The sequence below is a fragment of the Lepidochelys kempii genome, chromosome 2 (assembly GCF_965140285.1).
Source record: "Lepidochelys kempii isolate rLepKem1 chromosome 2, rLepKem1.hap1, whole genome shotgun sequence".
NCBI classification, from domain to species: Eukaryota; Metazoa; Chordata; order Testudines; family Cheloniidae; genus Lepidochelys; species Lepidochelys kempii.
The window spans coordinates 230,626,117-230,645,106 of NC_136381.1; the positions used below are offsets into that span (position 1 = coordinate 230,626,117).

Here is an 18,990-nt window from a genome sequence, read left to right on the forward strand (position 1 = left end):
GTAATGCATTCCAGTGCTTCACCACCCTCCTAGTGAAAAAGTTTTTCTTAATATCCAACCTAAAACTCCCACAGCAACTTGAGACCATTACTCCTTGTTCTGTCATCTGCTACCACTGAGAACAGTCTAGATCCATCCTTATTGGAACCCCCTTTCAGGTAGTTGAAAGCAGCTATCAAATCCCCCCTCGTTCTTCTCTTCTGCAGACTAAAGAATCCCAGTTCCCTCAGCCTCTCCTCATAAGTCATGTGTCCCTGTCCCCTAATCATTTTCGTTGCCCTCCGCTGGACGCTTTCCAATTTTTTCACATCCTTCTTGTAGTGTGGGGCCCAAAACTGGACACGGTACTCCAGATGAGGCTTCACCAATGTCGAATAGAGGGGAATGATCACGTCCCCCGATCTGCTGGCAATGCCCCTACTTATACAGCCCAAAATGCCAGTTAGTCTTCTTGGCAACAAGGGCACACTGTTGACTCATATCCGGCTTCTTGTCCGCTATAACCCCTAGGTCATTTTCTGCGGAACTGCTGCCTAGCCATTCGGTCCTTAGTCTGTGGCAGTGCATGGGATTCTTCCGTCCTAAGTGTAGGACTCTGCACTTGTCTTTGTTGAACCTCATCAGATTTCTTTTGGCCAAATCCTCTAATTTGTCTAGGTCCCTCTGTATCCTATCCCTATCCTTCAGCATATCTACCACTCCTCCCAGTTTAGTGTCATCTGCAAACTTGCTGAGGGTGCAGTCCACGCTATCCTCCAGATCATTAATGAAGATATTGAACAAAACCGGCCCCAGGATGGAGTCTTGGGGCACTCCTCTTGACACCGGCTGCCAACTAGACATGGAGCCATGGATCACTACCTGTTGATCCCGACGATCTAGCCAGCTTTCTATCCAGCTTATAGTCCATTCATCCAGCCCATACTTCTTTAACTTGCTGGCAAGAATACTGTGAGACACCGTATCAAAAGCTTTGCTAAAGTCAAGGAATAACACGTCCACTATTTTCCCCTCATCCACAGAGCCAGTTATCTCGTCATAGAAGGCATTAGATTAGTAAGGCATGACTTGCCCTTGGTGAATCCATGCTGACTGTTCTTGATCACTTTCCTGTCCTCTAAGTGCTTCAGAATTGATTCCTTGAGGACCTGCTCCATGATTTTTCCAGGGATTGAGGTGAGGCTGACTGGCCTGTAGTTCCCCAGAACCTCATTCTTCCCTTTTTTAAAGATGGACACTACATAAGCCTTTTTCCAGTCTTCAAGGACCTCCCCCAATTGCCATGAGTTTTCAAAGATAATGGCCAATGTCTCTGCAATCACATCTGCCAACTCCTTTAGCACTCTCGGATGCAGCGCCCCATGGACTTGTGCTTGTCCAGCTTTTCTGTCCTTCACGTTCAACCAAATACAGTGTATTTTACATGAGGAGATGATGCACAATGTCCAATATTACATTTTGGAGGAACACAGAGGGGCAGTCAGAACTTACTTATATTTGGTCTGCGGGTCCTTTAGAATTTCTCATATTTGTTTCTGTAGCGTCTTAGTAGATCTGTATGCAAATTCTACGTGGCATAGATTGTATTTTCCTAGATATGTGTACAAGTGCATAGCACATTTCTGGTACAACTGTAATACAAATAATTAACAGCAAATTCATCTGGTCTTGGAACTAATAACAATAACAAATATGCAAACTTTTTTTAGATGTTTTGATTTTGCAAGACTCTCATCTCTATTGTATTTCCAATGAGCCTTCTATGTATTGCTGACTTTTATTTCTACATCTTCCCAGCCCCATAAGCACGCATTGTTTATGTGAGGTTATTAGTTAGCAGATTTGATTTTCATGATTCTTAGTTGAAGTAGTGAATTTTTGTTTCGGTCAATACCACCCTAGACTGCATACTTTTGTTTACTTCTTCTGTAGTATGGCAAACCCTTAATTTGGAGTAGATACTTGTGGTTATTTTAACACCAAGCTGCTGTCTTTCATATAGCACCAAATATTTAAAATATAGAACTACTGTAAATGCTTTAGAATTAAGATTATATTCCACCAAGATCACACTAGGTGCCTTTCTTCCCCTTCACTTATTCACACTACTTCAGTCCTCCTGCATATAATTTTGTTCACTCTACAGAAGGAAAGGGGTGAGAGACATTACAAATTCAAAATATGCCAAATATGGCCTTTGTGAATGATTCCACTTTATTCAGCTCTGCTGTACAAATAAATATGCCTAAACCACTCATTTAATATCTCTTATACTATAAACGATAATGACATGCAATGTACAAATATTGGTTTAACACCAATTTGACTATTGTCTTCTTTTCATACAGATATGAACAAGCTTTTCTAACTAGTCTGACAGGGCTGAGGCCTGAAAAATATTTTTGGATCGGTCTTTCAAATATACAAGAAAAGGGGACTTTCAAGTGGACCAATGATGAAGCAGTCTTATTCACACACTGGAATTCAGAAATGCCAGGTATATATAGCACTACAACGTTGGTTGGGGGGAGTACAGGGCCCACACTGCAATACTCAGTGTTTAGACTATATATATATATATATATATATATATATGTAATTCCCTTAACAATTCATTCTATATCCTCTGCTGGATTGTACATTGGTTGGCAGTTTTCAGATGCTTCTTTGGTGAAGGGTATCATCGTCAGAAATTTTGGTTTGCTACTTTGGTGTGAATGGTGTAAGTGATCTGCACGCCTGCATTATGTTTGCCTGCTGATTAGTGTTGACATGTGATTGTAGACAAACTTGGAAAAGGCTCAAATTGAAATCAGGGTTCTGATTTGCCATTGTAATGGGAAAGACTGAGTTAGTGTTGGGGCTCAGGTGACATGGAATACGTAGTGTGTGGTGGCTTAGAGAGAATGAAGATAGGAAATAGGAGGTGGGGTGTCTTGTGATGTACTTGACCCCATCATAATAAGTATGTTACCAGAGGCAATATAGCTAAACAGTTATATAGTTAGTTTGGGGTAACCTAGCACTGAATGAGTGGGGTCAAAAATAGAATTGAAAATTAGCCTTGTGAATATTAGCTAAGATATCCTAAGTGTTCATCCTAAAAACCTGTTTTTTAATTTGAAAATATCATGCCATTCTGCTAACAAGCTGTCCCTAGGACATCTTGTTCTGTTAAACCCCAGATTTGTTTAGATCACTTTGTTATCTGAGGATATTTCAATGGATTCAATTCCATCTGAGTGGTTGTAATTCACCCCTTTGCAGAAGGCCAGCCCAATGGCTTGTGCAGCCCTTAAGTTCTGAAACTAGGGTTTAAGTAGGACTTAGGGTGCTGCTAGACACAATGCTGACTGTTTGCTATGCCCACAGTGAACAAAATTCTGCATTACTTAACATAAGACCCCGTGGTTAGCCTTTATGTTCAAATGCTTTTGATGCGTATTGAAAAATGCCCATTGGCTTTGGTAAATTATACAAGGTATGTGTAAAAGAACTATGGGCCAAATATATACAGACACTGCAGTCATCAAAAGGGACCAAAACCGGGATCAGTTAAAACTGAGAACAAAGCACCAAAAACATAAGCCTCTACCACTTGAGTTCAGAGGAAAACTGTAGTTGTTAGAGAATAGAAGGTTGTGAAGCTGCTAGGGCCAGCCACTAAAAGGTAACAGGATGATATGTACTGACGAAGTATACTAGACATGTATGTACCTCAAATTCACTGAATGACCTTTGTGAGTTGAAAATTATCCATTTGAACATGTGCAGAAATATAACTCGTTTATATTAGGCCAGAACTCAAAGTTCATGACGTTCGAGGTGATACACCATTTGGCTTTCACTTCTTTTTATATGTATAAAGGACGAAAGTCAGGCTGTGTTGCCATGAGGACTGGACTTGCCGGGGGATTATGGGATGTTGTGAAATGTGAGGAAAAGGCAAAATTTCTCTGCAAACAGTGGGCTGAGGGAGTTACACGTCCACCTATTCCAACAACAACTCCTGCCCCCACATGCCCGGAAGGATGGGATTCAAACAATCGTATTACTTTCTGCTTCAAAGTAAGTACAGCAAAAATTCTGCATTAATATAGACTCTGTACATGTTTGAAACATAGAAATGCAAAGAACTTAAACAATAATGACTTCCACGCAGACTAGACATGTCTACATTTTCTCTCCCTCCTGATAGGATCTCTGAGAGTTTTGTAAACAGGATTTACAAGATATAGGTAGGGGTCACCTCACCCATCACTGAAATGCAGACACCCTGACACCAGTAGCTATTTAATAATACACAACAATAGGCAAGAGAGGCTCGCAACTGCTCCCTTCACTTCTCACCTCTGGTGTTCAAACCCAACTTTTCTTCTCCCACATCTCTAAGTCCTATTAAATTTTAGACTGTTTTTTTCCTCATTGTTTGTATTATAGTAGAGGTTGGTCTCACCAGTGCCCTCTGCTAGCTGTGGCTCAAATGTCTGCATGTCAGATTCTGTGTACAAGGCATTCTGTAATCTGTATAACACATTTTAAATTTTATACCGTCTGCTTTTTGATTTGTTAGATTGACATCATACCATAGGGGAAATAGCTCATGTTTTTGATTCTATGATGCATACAGTATATCTCTGATTTTAAAATATACTCTCATTAGCCTTTTTCAAGAGAACAAAAGAAAACATGGTTGGAATCTCAAGATTTTTGTAGAGCTGTAGGAGGAGATCTGGCCACCATTAATGGTAAAGAAGAACAATATGTTATTTGGCGTTCTGTAGTGTGAGTATCTATCTACATTATGGTTATTTTTTCACTTTATCCATTAAATGAGAAAAAAATGCCTTTTGATCCTTCCTGCAATAGTTGGTTTCAGCTAAATATTCATACTTTGGTACAATATTTGTCATCCAATTTAAAATATTTTAGAATTGTAATATTTACAATTAGTTAGGGATTCCAAAAGTGTAATGAATTAATGAATTGGTGTACTTTTGTCTGCGTATTATTTGGGAATTTATAAAATTGCCACAGAGGTAATTTGGTACAACATATGAAAATTTATGAAGAAGGAGAAAAATGTTCACATAAAACTGGTCAAGATCTTTATTGTTCCCTAGCTCTAACTAACCAGGTAGCTGAAACAATTTCAAAGAGTTTTGCTCCTATGCAGTGAATGTGAATGCAATTACTTGGTCTGTATTAAGGGAACTCGTAACATAGGGTAATACATTATCAATGTGATCAAATGTATTTTTTAAGTAAAGCAGCGTGCACATCACAAAACAGGGTTTTCTACTAATTGCTTCTGGAAACAATCCCCTTGTATTCCAAAACACCTAAATCAAGTATTATTGGCCAAATTTTCAAAGAGGCCTTAAATTATGCTTGTAAATTTTGTATGTGCAGGTTAGAGCTCTGGACCTGATTCAAAGGCCATTGAAGTCAAAGTCTTATCATTGATGTCCCCAGGCTTTAGAATACGTTGTGAATGCAGATAGGATAGTTACTCAGTTTTCTACTTTACTGCATGTGGAAATGCAAGCTGTGTGTGTAACTTCCAGAGGCAATTTTAGAGACCATCTTAACTTTCCATTATTAAGACACTGTTTTACCACCGTTATTTTCATTAATGATCACTATATATAATATACTGAGCAATAAACAACTTTGAGTTTTCAATAATTTTACATGCATAAAAATACTGCATTTTTACCTGATTAAAATAAAAAGTTCCCCTTTTCTGCTTCTGTTCTGTTGTTGGCCTTATTGGGCAGGACAGTTTGTATGCAATTTGATTCCTTTGAAATAAATAAATAGCAATAAAATCCCAACCATATATTTACATTATAAATGCTGACATACAAACTGCATATCTTCTGGTATATGGGAATACAAGTATATTCGATGTATGTACTCCTGTGCTTAAGGAGAGAGATGTTGTTTTGGGTGCCTCACCCCATCCCCATCTTCATTAAAGGAAAAACCAACAGAGTGTGGGCAGCTGTGAGCTAGTGGGCTGAGTCCATGCCTGGGACATGTGGATTTTATTGTAGTCTTGATCTGATTCATTATGTGACTGTCAAAGATCCTGAATGGATGGGTTGGCTCCATCCATTCAGGACCTTCGACCGTCACACTAGTGCTCCAGTCAATAAGGTTAAAGTACTTTATTGATTCGGCCCCTCCCCAACTTGGGGGAAAAAAGGCCAGAACAACATTAAAACAAACAGTCAAAATTCCCCAGTGGGGAAGTTGTCAACATTTACAGTTTGACTAGGTAAATTTCAGACAATGAGGCCATTTTTTTTAATGGTATTTAGCTGCCTAAAGATGCAGGTAGGGACCTAATATGATTTTCAAAAGTGCATAACTTTTATTGCAAGTCTAATTCATTTAGACACTTCTGAAAATCCCACTAGACACCTATGTGCATCATTAAACGCCTAAAAACCTTTGTTAATCTGCCCAAATACCTACTGGCCAGCCCTAGCCCCACTTTGTTCTTGACTCTTTGTTCTCCTCTTTATACCATTTGTACAATTTCTTGCTGCAGCGCAATCGCAGTAAAATCACACCTGAAGTTAAACCAGTGAGACTTTATCATGTAGATAAGTCTTCACACTCATTGTTTCAATCAGAAAGTTTCATTGGGCCAGTATATGGTAACTCAGCATTTGGGACCTCTCCTATTCAGAAATGTGACTCGGTATTTCAGTGCTATCTACCAGTCCACAGATGATCCTAGCAGTTGTAAATAGTTAATTTTAAATGATCAGGTTACAGATTCTCAAAATTCAGATACTTTTCCAACAGATTTTAGAAGTATTTTCACAGAAAGTTTATGAAACTTCTTGATGTGATTTACATTTTTGAATCTTATTTCATATAAAAATGTTTCTCTTGTTTCTCTTTAATCTGTCTATATATTTTGTGTTTTAGGAAAAATGGATACTATCATCAGAAATTCTGGATAGGTTTATACTATTTGAATCCTGATGATGGATTTGCTTGGAGTGATGGGTCTCCAGTGAGTGATTTAGTTATTCCCCAGTTGTTTCCCCCCCCCTCCCGACTCTGTAATTCTCATGCTTTTTAAAATAATTTTATTCCTGGTCATATTCCTGAACCCCTATTAAGCTGTCATGTGCAAGGCTGAGAAATAGCTATCCTATAGCCAGATTTTGTGTACAAGACACTATTTTTTTGGCAAAATGTGTTTAAAATAAAAAATGAAGAATAAAAGTGACTAATATGACTATAAAGATAGTCTGTGTACACAGAGGTATAGTCACAAAAGAGAAATTGCTCTGACTTCCCTGCAGGAAGGAGATTTTTTTAATGTCTGTTTTTTGCCTGTCCATTTTTGGTGATGAAGGCTTGGTGAAATTGGTGTAGTTGTAAAATATAACAATGGTAGTTTAAAATATTGTCTGTAACACCTAGAGCCATGGATTGCTGCCCCTTTACCCTTCTGTTCTGTAAAAATTAAAAGGAATAAAACATAAGAGGAAATAGCTTACATCTTGTAAATTTACCCTTTTCCAGAGCTAATTTAGTACCTGATCCTGCAGAGTGCTGCACTTGATAGGTCATATTACTTGTATTCCAGTGTAACTCTGTTGAAGCCAAGGTGTAAAACTGAAGTAAATGTAGTGAATTTGGTTTTGTGTGTGTATTTTCCAGTCGAACTGTAAAAAAGTAAAAAGGAAATTCAACAGAACATTTTTCATTTGGAAAATATGATTTTGTTGAAATTTAAATATTTTGTGGGAATATTTTGATTTCAATGCAATTTTATCTGGAAAAAATTTTGAAAAGAATCTGAAGAAGAGCTCTGGGTAAGCTCTAAAGCTTATCTCTCTCACCAACAGAAGTTGGGCCAATAAAAGATATCACCTCACCCACCTTGTCTCTCTAAAAAGAATAATTTAGACTCTTTGTTTTGTTTCAGTAAGGTAAAATGTTTTGTTTCAATTTTGTTTCAGTTCATTTTGTTTTGACTTTTATATTGCATTAAATATTAATGCTGTTATATTTTATTTAATATATTATCATAATATTTCAACATCATAAAAACAAAACATTTTGCCTTCTCAAAACAAAGTATTTTGATGTTCTCAAAATGTTTTGATGTTTCTGAATAATTGTGGTTTTTTTTGGAATTTCCATTCTGCAAGAAATTTAGAAATTTTGACTTTTCATCCCAATTCAGAATGTGAACAAATTTTGAAATGTCAGAATTTCCCACAGAATAGAAATTCCATTTTTCTGACCAGCTTTATCTTCCATCTTGACACTGGAAATCCAACTTGGGTCTCTCTGGTTTTCCTGCTGCAATGAAGTTGCTATCTCTTTCTATGAAGAAAATAGTAATACAATTATATTTCCACTATAGATGATATATACAAACTGGGCCTATGGAGAACCCAATAATTATCAAGGAATGGAACTTTGTGCAGAACTCAGTGGAGATTCCAGCATGTTATGGAATGACAGGCACTGTGACTATGTATATGACTGGATCTGTGAAATAAAGAAAGGTATAATTACTTCCACCTTTAAATAAGAACAATAAACAAAACACAAGAAATGCATTTTTTGTCTAATTTAAAAAAAATAGTTTTGACTTCAGAATGTCACACGCAAGAAGTGAAATAAGAACAGTGTGAGGGTATTAATTCATCAGTCTTCATTAAATTTAGAGATATAGAATATCTAAGGGGTGTCCTGGTATTAAGTCCATGAGTCTGCCTTACTTTTTTTCATGCCCTAAGGAAGGGAGTGTGATTCTTGAATTTCATTCATTTTATTCTAACAGGCACAGCTTTAATATTGAATTTCAAATTGAATTCAGATTTTCCCTTTTCATTTGTTCATGCTTTTCTCCAACAAATTCCTTTTGGATTAATATTTTCTGAGGTTTGATTTAAGTTTACTGGAAAGTTTCTTTTTCCTCGGGTCATTTCAATCATTTTTCTGGGCTTGTAAAATGTGAAAAATTGGTTCTCCTCTGCATCTTCAAATTAGGCCTTTTTTGGCCAGATAACTGAAGCTAAATATTGTAAATTGTGGTTATTTTGCGCATCTCTATTTTGAGATCCAAGATTCTTGAAGCCAAACTGAAGAAAATCAATTCCATAGTTTTAAAGCCACTGTGCATAAGCAGTAGGATTTTTCTGGCATATGCAGTAGAATTTTTCTATTTCAGCTACTGAACCAAATTCCTTCAAACATGGTTTGATTTTTAGGTCTCAGAAATCTTCAAAACAAATGACATTTGAAGAAAAAAAGGTCAGTAGCTTTAAAGTTATGGCAACAGGTAAACATACCCAGAATTAGGATGACCTTATCAAATGCGTCCTGAATGTGTTGAACTCAAATTTTGGATGGCTGGCAACTTTATTGAGGAATTCTTTTTTCTTATGGCATCAAGCCAAAAGCTCCAAATCAAGGAAACTTCAAGTTCTAGAAGCAGCATACATAGCTAACTTTAAGTATTTCAGTGACTGCTTCAGCAATTGCCTCATCACAGCCTTTTGTTTAGGGAGAGCGTAGAGTGAAGGTCACATTTCAGATGAATGAGAGCAAAAAGTTAGACCAGAAAGATCCGCTTCTGATGGGTAAAGAAATTTCTGGGAAATTCAATAGGAAATGTCACTAAAAGGTTAACACTTTTGAGATTCTATTTACTCAGCAAGGAAAATGACTCAAAACAGATGACATAGAGAGACATCAAGTGTAGTGGAAAGTCATTTTCTGTAGTGCCAGCTATCAGGAAAATCCATGATATGAATAACAAAGCTCAGAGAGTACCTGTGGCCTAACATTTATGCTACTGAGAAATCATCAGGAAAGTGTTAAATTCCACTGCAGTATATTGTGAGAGTTCTTTTTTCAGCTGGTACTATGCATGAACTGAAAAATTTCACAAAAAAATTGAAAAATTGTTTTCATTTTACAGGATTTGAAATGGACCCGTTGTAAAGCATATTTTTGCAACATTTTTCAAGTGGAAGTTTTATCAAAAACCTTACCTAAATGGTTAACATCTTTCATTTTCTGAAAACCCAGTTTCAGTAAATGAAAAATGTCATCATGGTTTTTGATAATATTTTCTATTTTAAAAAAATCAATTTTTTAAACAAAAACTGAGAGAAAAGGCCATTTTTCAATGAAAAAACTTCATCTGAAAAATGTTAAACCTAATAATACCTGTTGAGGGTTGTGCCTAGTCTGCCTCTTGTCTTTCACTGCACATACTAGTTTGCATACAAAATCAAAACTAAAAGGAGGCGTAGAAGCTTTCGCAGAGCAGGACAAGCATCTGCTGTGCCCCATGCCTCTCAAAACAGTTATAATTCAATTCTGACACACATTAAATTGGTAACTTACAGTGTATTTTGTATATATAAAGAATAACTGGAATCTAGTGCTTTGTTTTCTTTAAACTTTACCATATAAACTTGAGTATGGGCTGGAGTCGGGGGAGAGGTTGTGCTACGTGGCTATGAGATGTATTACATGTGGTTTTATTTTATTTTACAGGAGCAAAAGTAAAACCTGAACCAACGGAGCCTCCTAGTCCCAGTGAGTTTTTTTTAGTAATGTATTTTAATAATTATAATGAGAATAATATGTATGATAGGGACAATAAATATGGCCTCATTTTTTACCTTACAGAATATAAAGTCACAGATGATGGATGGATTATACAAGAAGACAAGCAGTATTATTTCAGCACAGAAAGTGTTCCCATGGAAAAAGGCAGGGAGTTTTGCAAGAAGAATTTTGGAGATCTTGTTGTCATCGAGGGTGACAGTGAAAGAAAGATGCTGTGGAGATATGTGAGCAAACCAGGCCTTGCTTCAGCAATTAGTAATCTAGTACAGTGAACATGGTCACAGAATATTTCTCCTAAGAGCCTGATTCACTACTATGTCATTCCAGTTTTATGCCTGTGAAATGAATGAAGTTACATTGTCATAAAACTGCAATAATGCAGTGGTGAATTAGGCCTTTAATTGGCAAACTGGTCAAGAGAGGGACTGTCACTGAACTGTGTTAGCAATTGCTAGTGGATCTTAAACTTTAATTTGAATCAATTTATGGCTATAAATCAGCTTTTTAACAAGAACCAAATTGCTCCGCAAAATAACAATTGCCAGAGTTAGCCACTGCTTCACTTGTCAGTCTCAAAAGAACTGAATAAAGTGGAAGTTTTCACCGAAAAGATGGGCAAGATCTGGCCTGAAATTACTGAGCTGCTAAGTTGCTTGACAACTTCAAAATATTCTGAGGCATGGATCCTGCAGAGCTGGAGATCTTCAATGCAGTACTCCAGATAAAATCAAAGCCTCATGGTCTTGTTGGTTTCAGCTTGTGTGTGTGTGACAGAGAGAGAAATAAAAGTGGAATTGCCAACCAACAGGTCTGTCCCCTATCTCTCAGCATTGTATGACTGGCGAAATCTTGAGAGGGAAGTGAGAATATGGGGCATAGATTGAGACCCAGGGAAGAGCTTGTTTACCCTGAGTGATTAGGAAATTTGGGGTAAATTCTCCTGTAGCCTATGAGTTGGTCTCCATTTTATAAAATCAGCAATGTGCTTATAAGGCAGACTTTCATTAAATAACAATTTTGCTCAACTGACTAAAGAGCAATACTGAAAAAAGATGAAGGATCTATCTCGAATTTAATCCAAATCATAGGAGAGCGAATGTCCATCACTAGAAATTTCTCTAGATATTAAATCCAACAACCTTGAAGGGAAACTGAAATAATTACTCCATGTGATGGCTACCCTCTTGGTCAATATATTGGGGATTGAACTGGGTACCTCCAGAGCTAAAAGCACGAGCTGCTACGACTTAAGCTAAAGAGCCGAAACTCTATTGCTGTGGGATGAAACAATTTATATCCTCTGTGGATCAGCACAGACGGGGACCTGTAACTCACTCTCCAGGCAGTTACACTAAAATATTTTTGATTTATAAAGAGGAAAGTGTTTAAGTTTTATCTTTTTGTTTTAGATCTTGAAAAATGGCAAAGAAGATGCATATTTCATTGGTTTAGAACTGAGTTTGGATAAACAGGTTAGGTAAGTAAACAAGCAACATCAAAGCTAGTAACATAGTGTAGTGAAACAAGTCTTGTACTGGACAAAGCTGTGATTATAGAGAACTTTAGGGTGAAATTGTGGCCCCATCAAAGTCATTGAGACTGTTTTGCCATTGACTTCAGTGAGACCATGATGTCACCCTTAGTGTTTCCATTACTGAGGGTTGTAAAAATTTATTCTGAACTAAATATTGGCATAAAGATCTCAGTTCACAAGCATATTTCATTCAAAATTTTTAGAAAATCCCACATTAATTATTTATTATAGCATTTCTATATGATTGGTCACAATAATGGCTACTTTACATTTTCTGTAGCTGGAGGGGTGGGAGCGGGGGAATGGAGTTGAATTTTGCTCTTAGTTACACCATTGCTCTGAATCTTACAAAGTAAAACCACACTGAGGAATTTAAAAGAATATTTATCTATTGATACCAGACCAAATTCTGCCCTCATAGAAGACCAACTTCCAATGAAATCAGTGATGTTTTTCCGTTGACTCCAGAGGGAGTTGGGTCAGGCTCTTAAACCCTTGCAAATCCATTAATTCCGTAAGAATATTAGAACATTAACCTTTTTAAAAAAAATAACCTTTTTAAAACAAAAAAAGAAGAAAAGTTCAGTAGTTCTGATGGATTTTGAAAAGTTGTACTTTGCCATTTGTTTTAAGATTAGTAGTGCATCCCAAAAGATATTTTAATTGAAGAGACAGCCCTGAGTTTTGAAGTTCTACAAGATATAAATCTTTTTTTTTAATTTGACTGGATTAGATCAATACAATTTCAGTTTACACCCATCTCTAGTTAACTCAAAAGAAAAAATGATTTTTTTTTTTAAAAATAGCTGTTACTTAGAAGTAAAAGAAAAAGTGATGCTGGAGATAAAGCCTGGATTGGGGGGAAATGGGAGTGTCTGGATTCTGCTGTGCCATGCTGATCCCTAGCTTCCATAGTGGTCCTTTGGCTACATTCAGAATTGTCCTGGGTCCCAGGATTGGGAGGTACAGAGGTGTATTACTACTGCACAAATCAGGGGCAAAACTCAGCTGTAACGCAAGGTCTGTGCCTTTGTAGAAACAGTAGGTTTGTTTCTCACTCGTTACTTTTCAACAAAGTTCATAGTTATATATAAGTACTTACTACCATATCTTCCTTCCTTGCAGGGGGTCACCATGTATAATGATCCTTTTTGGCCAGCAGTTACCACACCGTTGTCTGAAATATTGCAGTCTTTTCCTGTATTAAAATAGGAAATACTTAACATATTCGATGAAGTGAGCTGTAGCTCACGAAAGCTTATGCTCAAATAAATTGGTTAGTCTCTAAGGTGCCACAAGTACTCCTTTTCTTTTAACATATCTTAGGTTTCTTATGATGGTAACTGTTGACTTTTTCATAGAAATCACTGTATGCACCTTATCATGTCTTTGTAGTTGTGTTTTTTCTGTATTAGTCATTATATAATTTGAAATCAGTCAGTTGTTTACAGAAAAATAAAACACAAAAGAAAATAGGCAAGGAGCTAGAATATGAACCATAGTCGCCAACACACTTGGACTGCCTTGTGCTGCTCTAGCAAGGCAGCTAAGCCATGTTTATAGCTGCTTTGCGTCACCAGACCTGTGCCAAAGCAGCTGGAATGTGTTAGGAAATATATCCAGATATTTAAAAAGAAAGTTAGTAGATCTATAGATACAGAATAAACACAGGGATAATCAAAGTAAAAATATAAAAAACGTATTTTCTCTTCTCAGTTAAGTCTTTAGCCTTCTCATAGCATTTAATGTTAATGGAAGTTGGACAAGTAAAGCACTCTACACTAAGTGGTCGATAGACTTCTTCAACATTTTGCAAAATGATTTTTTGTAACATGGAAGCAAATAAATGTATTCATAAATAGGTTCTGTTTTGTCTGATTTTAAGCTGGATGGATGGAACCCCTGTGAATTTCTTAGCATGGGCAGCACATGAACCCAACTTTGCAAACAATGATGAAAACTGTGTAGTCATGTATAAAAACTTAGGTGAGTAATATGACATTTCTGGATTTAATTTTTTTTGTGTGTGTAGGTCATTAATTTTTCCTTCTGTGGTTTATTTCTTGCTGCTTCTTTTTTTTTTTTTAGAGGTATTACAAAAAATTAACTTTCTTCATATGTGTTTGTATTGTATCCAGCACAATGGGACCTAACAGCGGCCACTGGGCATGGCTGCTATATAAGTATATAATAATAATTATTATTGTTGTTATTAACTGAGCTAATGTGGTACTAAGAAATTCATGTTGATGACATAAATAACAAAATCTTCAAACCTTTCCATTGCCTTTCATCTTAAGGACATAAGAATGTCCGTGCTGGGTCAGACCAGTGGTCTGTCTTCTGATAGTGACCTGTGCAGGTGCTTCAGAGGGAATGAACAGAAAAGGGCAATTATCAAAGGATCCAGCCCATGTCATGCAGTCTCAGCTTCTGGCAGTTGATGGTTTAGAGACACCTGGAGCATGAGATTGCATCTCTCACCATCTTGGCTAAAAGCCATTGATAGATCTATTCTCCATGAATTTACACATTCTTTTTGAACCCAGTTATATAGTTTTGGCTTTCATAACATCCCTTGGCTGACTGTGCATTGTGTTTTTTTTAAACCTGCTGCCTGTTAGTCCCTTACATATTCACTTTCTCCACCCCATTCATGATTTTATCATATCCCCCCATCATCATCTCTTTTCTAAAATGAACGGTCCCACTCTTTTTCATCTGTCCTTGTATAGAAACTGTTCCATACCCCTAATCATTTTTGTTGCCCTTCTCTGTACCTTTTCCAATTCTAATATATCTTTTTTGAGATGGGACTACCAGAACTGCACACAGCATTCAAGGTGTAGGAATATTCCTGGATTATGATATTTTCTGTTTTATCATCTCTTTAGCTATCCATCCCTTTCCTAATGCTTCCTAAAATTGTTGGCTTTTTTGACTGCCACTGCACATTGAGTAGATGTTTTCAGAGAACTGTCCATAATAACTCCAAGATCTCTTTCTTGAGTAGTAACAGCTAATTTAGACCCCACCATCTTATATTATTGGGATTATTTTTTCCAATGTGCATTATTTTTCACTTATCAACATTGAATTTCATTTGTCATTTTGTTACCCACTCACCCAATTTTGTGAGATTCCTTCGTAACTCTTTGCAGTCTGTTTTGGACTTAACTATCTTGAGCCCTGGTCTACACTAGGACTTTAGGTCGAATTTAGCAGCGTTAAATCGATTTAAACCTGCACCCGTCCACACAGTGAAGCCCTTTATTTCGACTTAAAGGGCTCCTAAAATCGATTTCCTTACTCCACCCCTGACAAGTGGATTAGCGCTTAAATCGACGTTGCAGGCTCGAATTTGGGGTACTGTGGACGCAATTCGATGGTATTGGCCTCCGGGAGCTATCCCAGAGTGCTCCATTCTGACCGCTCTGGACAGCACTCTCAACTCAGATGCACTGGCCAGGTAGACAGGAAAAGAACCGCAAACTTTTGAATCTCATTTCCTGTTTGGCCAGCGTGGCAAGCTGCAGGTGACCATGCAGAGCTCATCAGCACAGGTGACCATGGTGGAGTCCCAGAATCGCAAAAGAGCTCCAGCATGGACCGAACGGGAGGTACGGGATCTGATCGCTGTTTGGGGAGAGGAATCCGTGCTATCAGAACTCCGTTCCAGTTTTCGAAATGCCAAAACCTTTGTGAAAATCTCCCAGGGCATGAAGGACAGAGGCCATAACAGGGACCCGAAGCAGTGCCGCGTGAAACTGAAGGAGCTGAGGCAAGCCTACCAGAAAACCTGAGAGGCGAACAGCCGCTCTGGGTCAGAGCCCCAAACATGCCGCTTCTATGATGAGCTGCATGCCATTTTAGGGGGTTCAGCCACCACTACCCCAGCCGTGTTGTTTGACTCCTTCAATGGAGATGGAGGCAATACGGAAGTAGGTTTTGGAGACGAAGAAGATGATGATGAGGAGGAGGTTGTAGATAGCTCACAGCAAGCAAGCGGAGAAACTGGTTTTCCCGACAGCCAGGAACTGTTTCTCACCCTAGACCTAGAGCCAGTACCCCCCGAACCCACCCAAGGCTGCCTCCTGGACCCAGCAGGCGGAGAAGGGACCTCTGGTGAGTGTACCTTTTAAAATGCTATACATGGTTTAAAAGCAAGCATGGGAAAGGATTACTTTGCCCTGGCATTTGTGGTTCTCCTAGATGTAGTCCTAAAGCCTTTGCAAAAGGTTTCTGGGGAGGGCAGCCTTATTTCATCCTTCATGGTAGGACACTTTACCACTCCAGGCCAGTAACACGTACTCGGGAATCACTGTAGAACAAAGCATTGCAGTGTATGTTTGCTGGCATTCAACCAAAATCCGTTCTTTATCTCTCTGTGTTATCCTAAGGAGAGTGAGATATAATTCATGGTCACCTGGTTGAAATAGAGTGCTTTTCTTCAGGGGACACTCAGAGGAGCCCATTCCTGCTGGGCTGTTTGCCTGTGGCTAAACAGAAATGTTCCCCGCTGTTAGCCACAGGGAGGGGGGAAGGTTGAGGGGGTAGTCACGCGGTGGGAGGAGGCAAAATGCGACCTTGTAACGAAAGCACATGTGCTATGTATGTAATGTTAACAGCAAGGTTTACCCTGAAAGAGTGTAGTGACTGTTTTATAAAATGTGTCTTTTTAAATACCGCTGTCCCTTTTTTTTTCTCCACCAGCTGCATGTGTTTCAGTGATCACAGGATCTTCTCCTTCCCAGAGGCTAGTGAAGCTTAGAAAGAAAAAAAACGCACTCGCGATGAAATGTTCTCCGAGCTCATGCTGTCCTCCCACACTGACAGAGCACAGACGAATGCGTGGAGGCAAATAATGTCAGAGTGCAGGAAAGCACAAAATGACCGGGAGGAGAGGTGGCGGGCTGAAGAGAGTAAGTGGCGGGCTGAAGAGAGTAAGTGGCGGGCTGAAGACAGGGCTGAAGCTCAAATGTGGCGGCAGCGTGATGAGAGGAGGCAGGATTCAATGCTGAGGCTGCTGCAGGACCAAACCAGTATGCTCCAGTGTATGGCTGAGCTGCAGCAAAGGCAGCTGGAGCACAGACTGCCACTGCAGCCTCTCTGTAACCAACCGCCCTCCTCCCCAAGTTCCATAGCCTCCACACCCAGACGCCCAAGAACGCGGTGGGGGGGCCTCCGGCCAACCAGCCACTCCACCACAGAGGATTGCCCAAAAAAAAGAAGGCTGTCATTCAATAAATTTTAAAGTTGTAAACTTTTAAAGTGCTGTGCTTAAAGTGCTGTGTGGCATTTTCCTTCCCTCCTCCACCACCCCTCCTGGGATACCTTGGTAGTCATCTCCCTATTTGTGTGATGAATGAATAACGAATGCATGACTGTGAAGCAGCAATGACTTTATTGCCTCTGCAAGCAATGATTAAAGGGAGGAGGGGAGGGTGGTTAGCTTACAGGGAAGTAGAGTGAACCAAGGGGCGGGGGGTTTCATCAAGGAGAAACAAACAGAACTTTCACACCGTAGCCTGGCCAGTCATGAAACTGGTTTTCAAAGCTTCTGTGATGCGTACCGCGCCCTCCTGTGCTCTTCTAACCGCCCTGGTGTCTGGCTGCGCGTAACCAGCAGCTAGGCGATTTGCCTCAGCCTCCCACCCCGCCATAAACGTCTCCCCCTTACTCTCACAGATATTGTGGAGCACACAGCAAGCAGTAATAACAGTGGGAATATTGGTTTCGCTGAGGTCTAAGCGAGTCAGTAAACTGCGCCAGCGCGCCTTTAAACGTCCAAATGCACATTCTACCACCATTCTGCACTTGCTCAGCCTGTAGTTGAACAGCTCCTGACTGCTGTCCAGGCTGCCTGTGTATGGCTTCATGAGCCATGGCATTAAGGGGTAGGCTGGGTCCCCAAGGATACATATAGGCATTTCAACATCCCCAACAGTTATTTTCTGGTCTGGGAATAAAGTCCCTTCCTGCAGCTTTTGAAACAGACCAGAGTTCCTGAAGATGCGAGCGTCATGCACCTTTCCCGGCCATCCCACGTTGATGTTGGTGAAACGTCCCTTGTGATCCACCAGAGCTTGCAGCACTATTGAAAAGTACCCCTTGCGGTTTATGTACTCGGCGGCTTGGTGCTCCGGTGCCAAGATAGGGATATGGGTTCCGTCTATAGCCCCACCACAGTTAGGGAATCCCATTGCAGCAAAGCCATCCACTATGACCTGCACATTTCCCAGGGTCATTACCCTTGATATCAGCAGATCTTTGATTGCGTGAGCTACTTGCATCACAGCAGCCCCCACAGTAGATTTGCCCACTCCAAATTGATTCCCAACTGACCGGTAGCTGTCTGGCGTTGCAAGCTTCCACAGGGCTATCGCCACTCACTTCTCAACTGTGAGGGCTGCTCTCATCTTGGTATTCATGCGCTTCAGGGCAGGGAAAAGCAAGTCACAAAGTTCCATGAAAGTGCCCTTACGCATGCGAAAGTTTCGCAGCCACTGGGAATCGTCCCAGACCTGCAACACTATGCGGTCCCACCAGTCTGTGCTTGTTTCCCGAGCCCAGAATCGGCGTTCCACAGCATGAACCTGCCCCATTAGCACCATGATGCATGCATTGGCAGGGCCCATGCTTTCAGAGAAATCTGTGTCCATGTCCTGATCACTCACGGGACCGCGCTGACGTCGCCTCCTCGCCCGGTATCGCGTTGCCATGTTCTGGTGCTGCATATACTGCTGGATAATGCGTGTGGTGGTTAATGTGCTCCTAATTGCCAAAATGAGCTCAGCGGCCTCCATGCTTGCCTTGGTATGGCGTTCGCA

The 18,990-nt window shown here is 39.5% G+C and overlaps 1 protein-coding gene across 1 annotated transcript in view; it reads left to right on the top strand.

Annotated features, from left to right (window-relative positions):
- The window catches only part of LOC140907675 (macrophage mannose receptor 1), a 96,511-nt gene that overhangs the window by 37,995 nt on the left and 39,526 nt on the right, over positions 1 to 18,990 (top strand). The window contains exons 11-19 of the mRNA XM_073334148.1: positions 2,349 to 2,497; positions 3,869 to 4,068; positions 4,664 to 4,785; positions 6,946 to 7,033; positions 8,402 to 8,546; positions 10,552 to 10,593; positions 10,687 to 10,850; positions 12,036 to 12,103; positions 14,046 to 14,146. Coding sequence (XP_073190249.1) covers positions 2,349 to 2,497; positions 3,869 to 4,068; positions 4,664 to 4,785; positions 6,946 to 7,033; positions 8,402 to 8,546; positions 10,552 to 10,593; positions 10,687 to 10,850; positions 12,036 to 12,103; positions 14,046 to 14,146 — 1,079 coding nt within the window. The remainder of the gene's footprint in view (positions 1 to 2,348; positions 2,498 to 3,868; positions 4,069 to 4,663; positions 4,786 to 6,945; positions 7,034 to 8,401; positions 8,547 to 10,551; positions 10,594 to 10,686; positions 10,851 to 12,035; positions 12,104 to 14,045; positions 14,147 to 18,990) is intronic.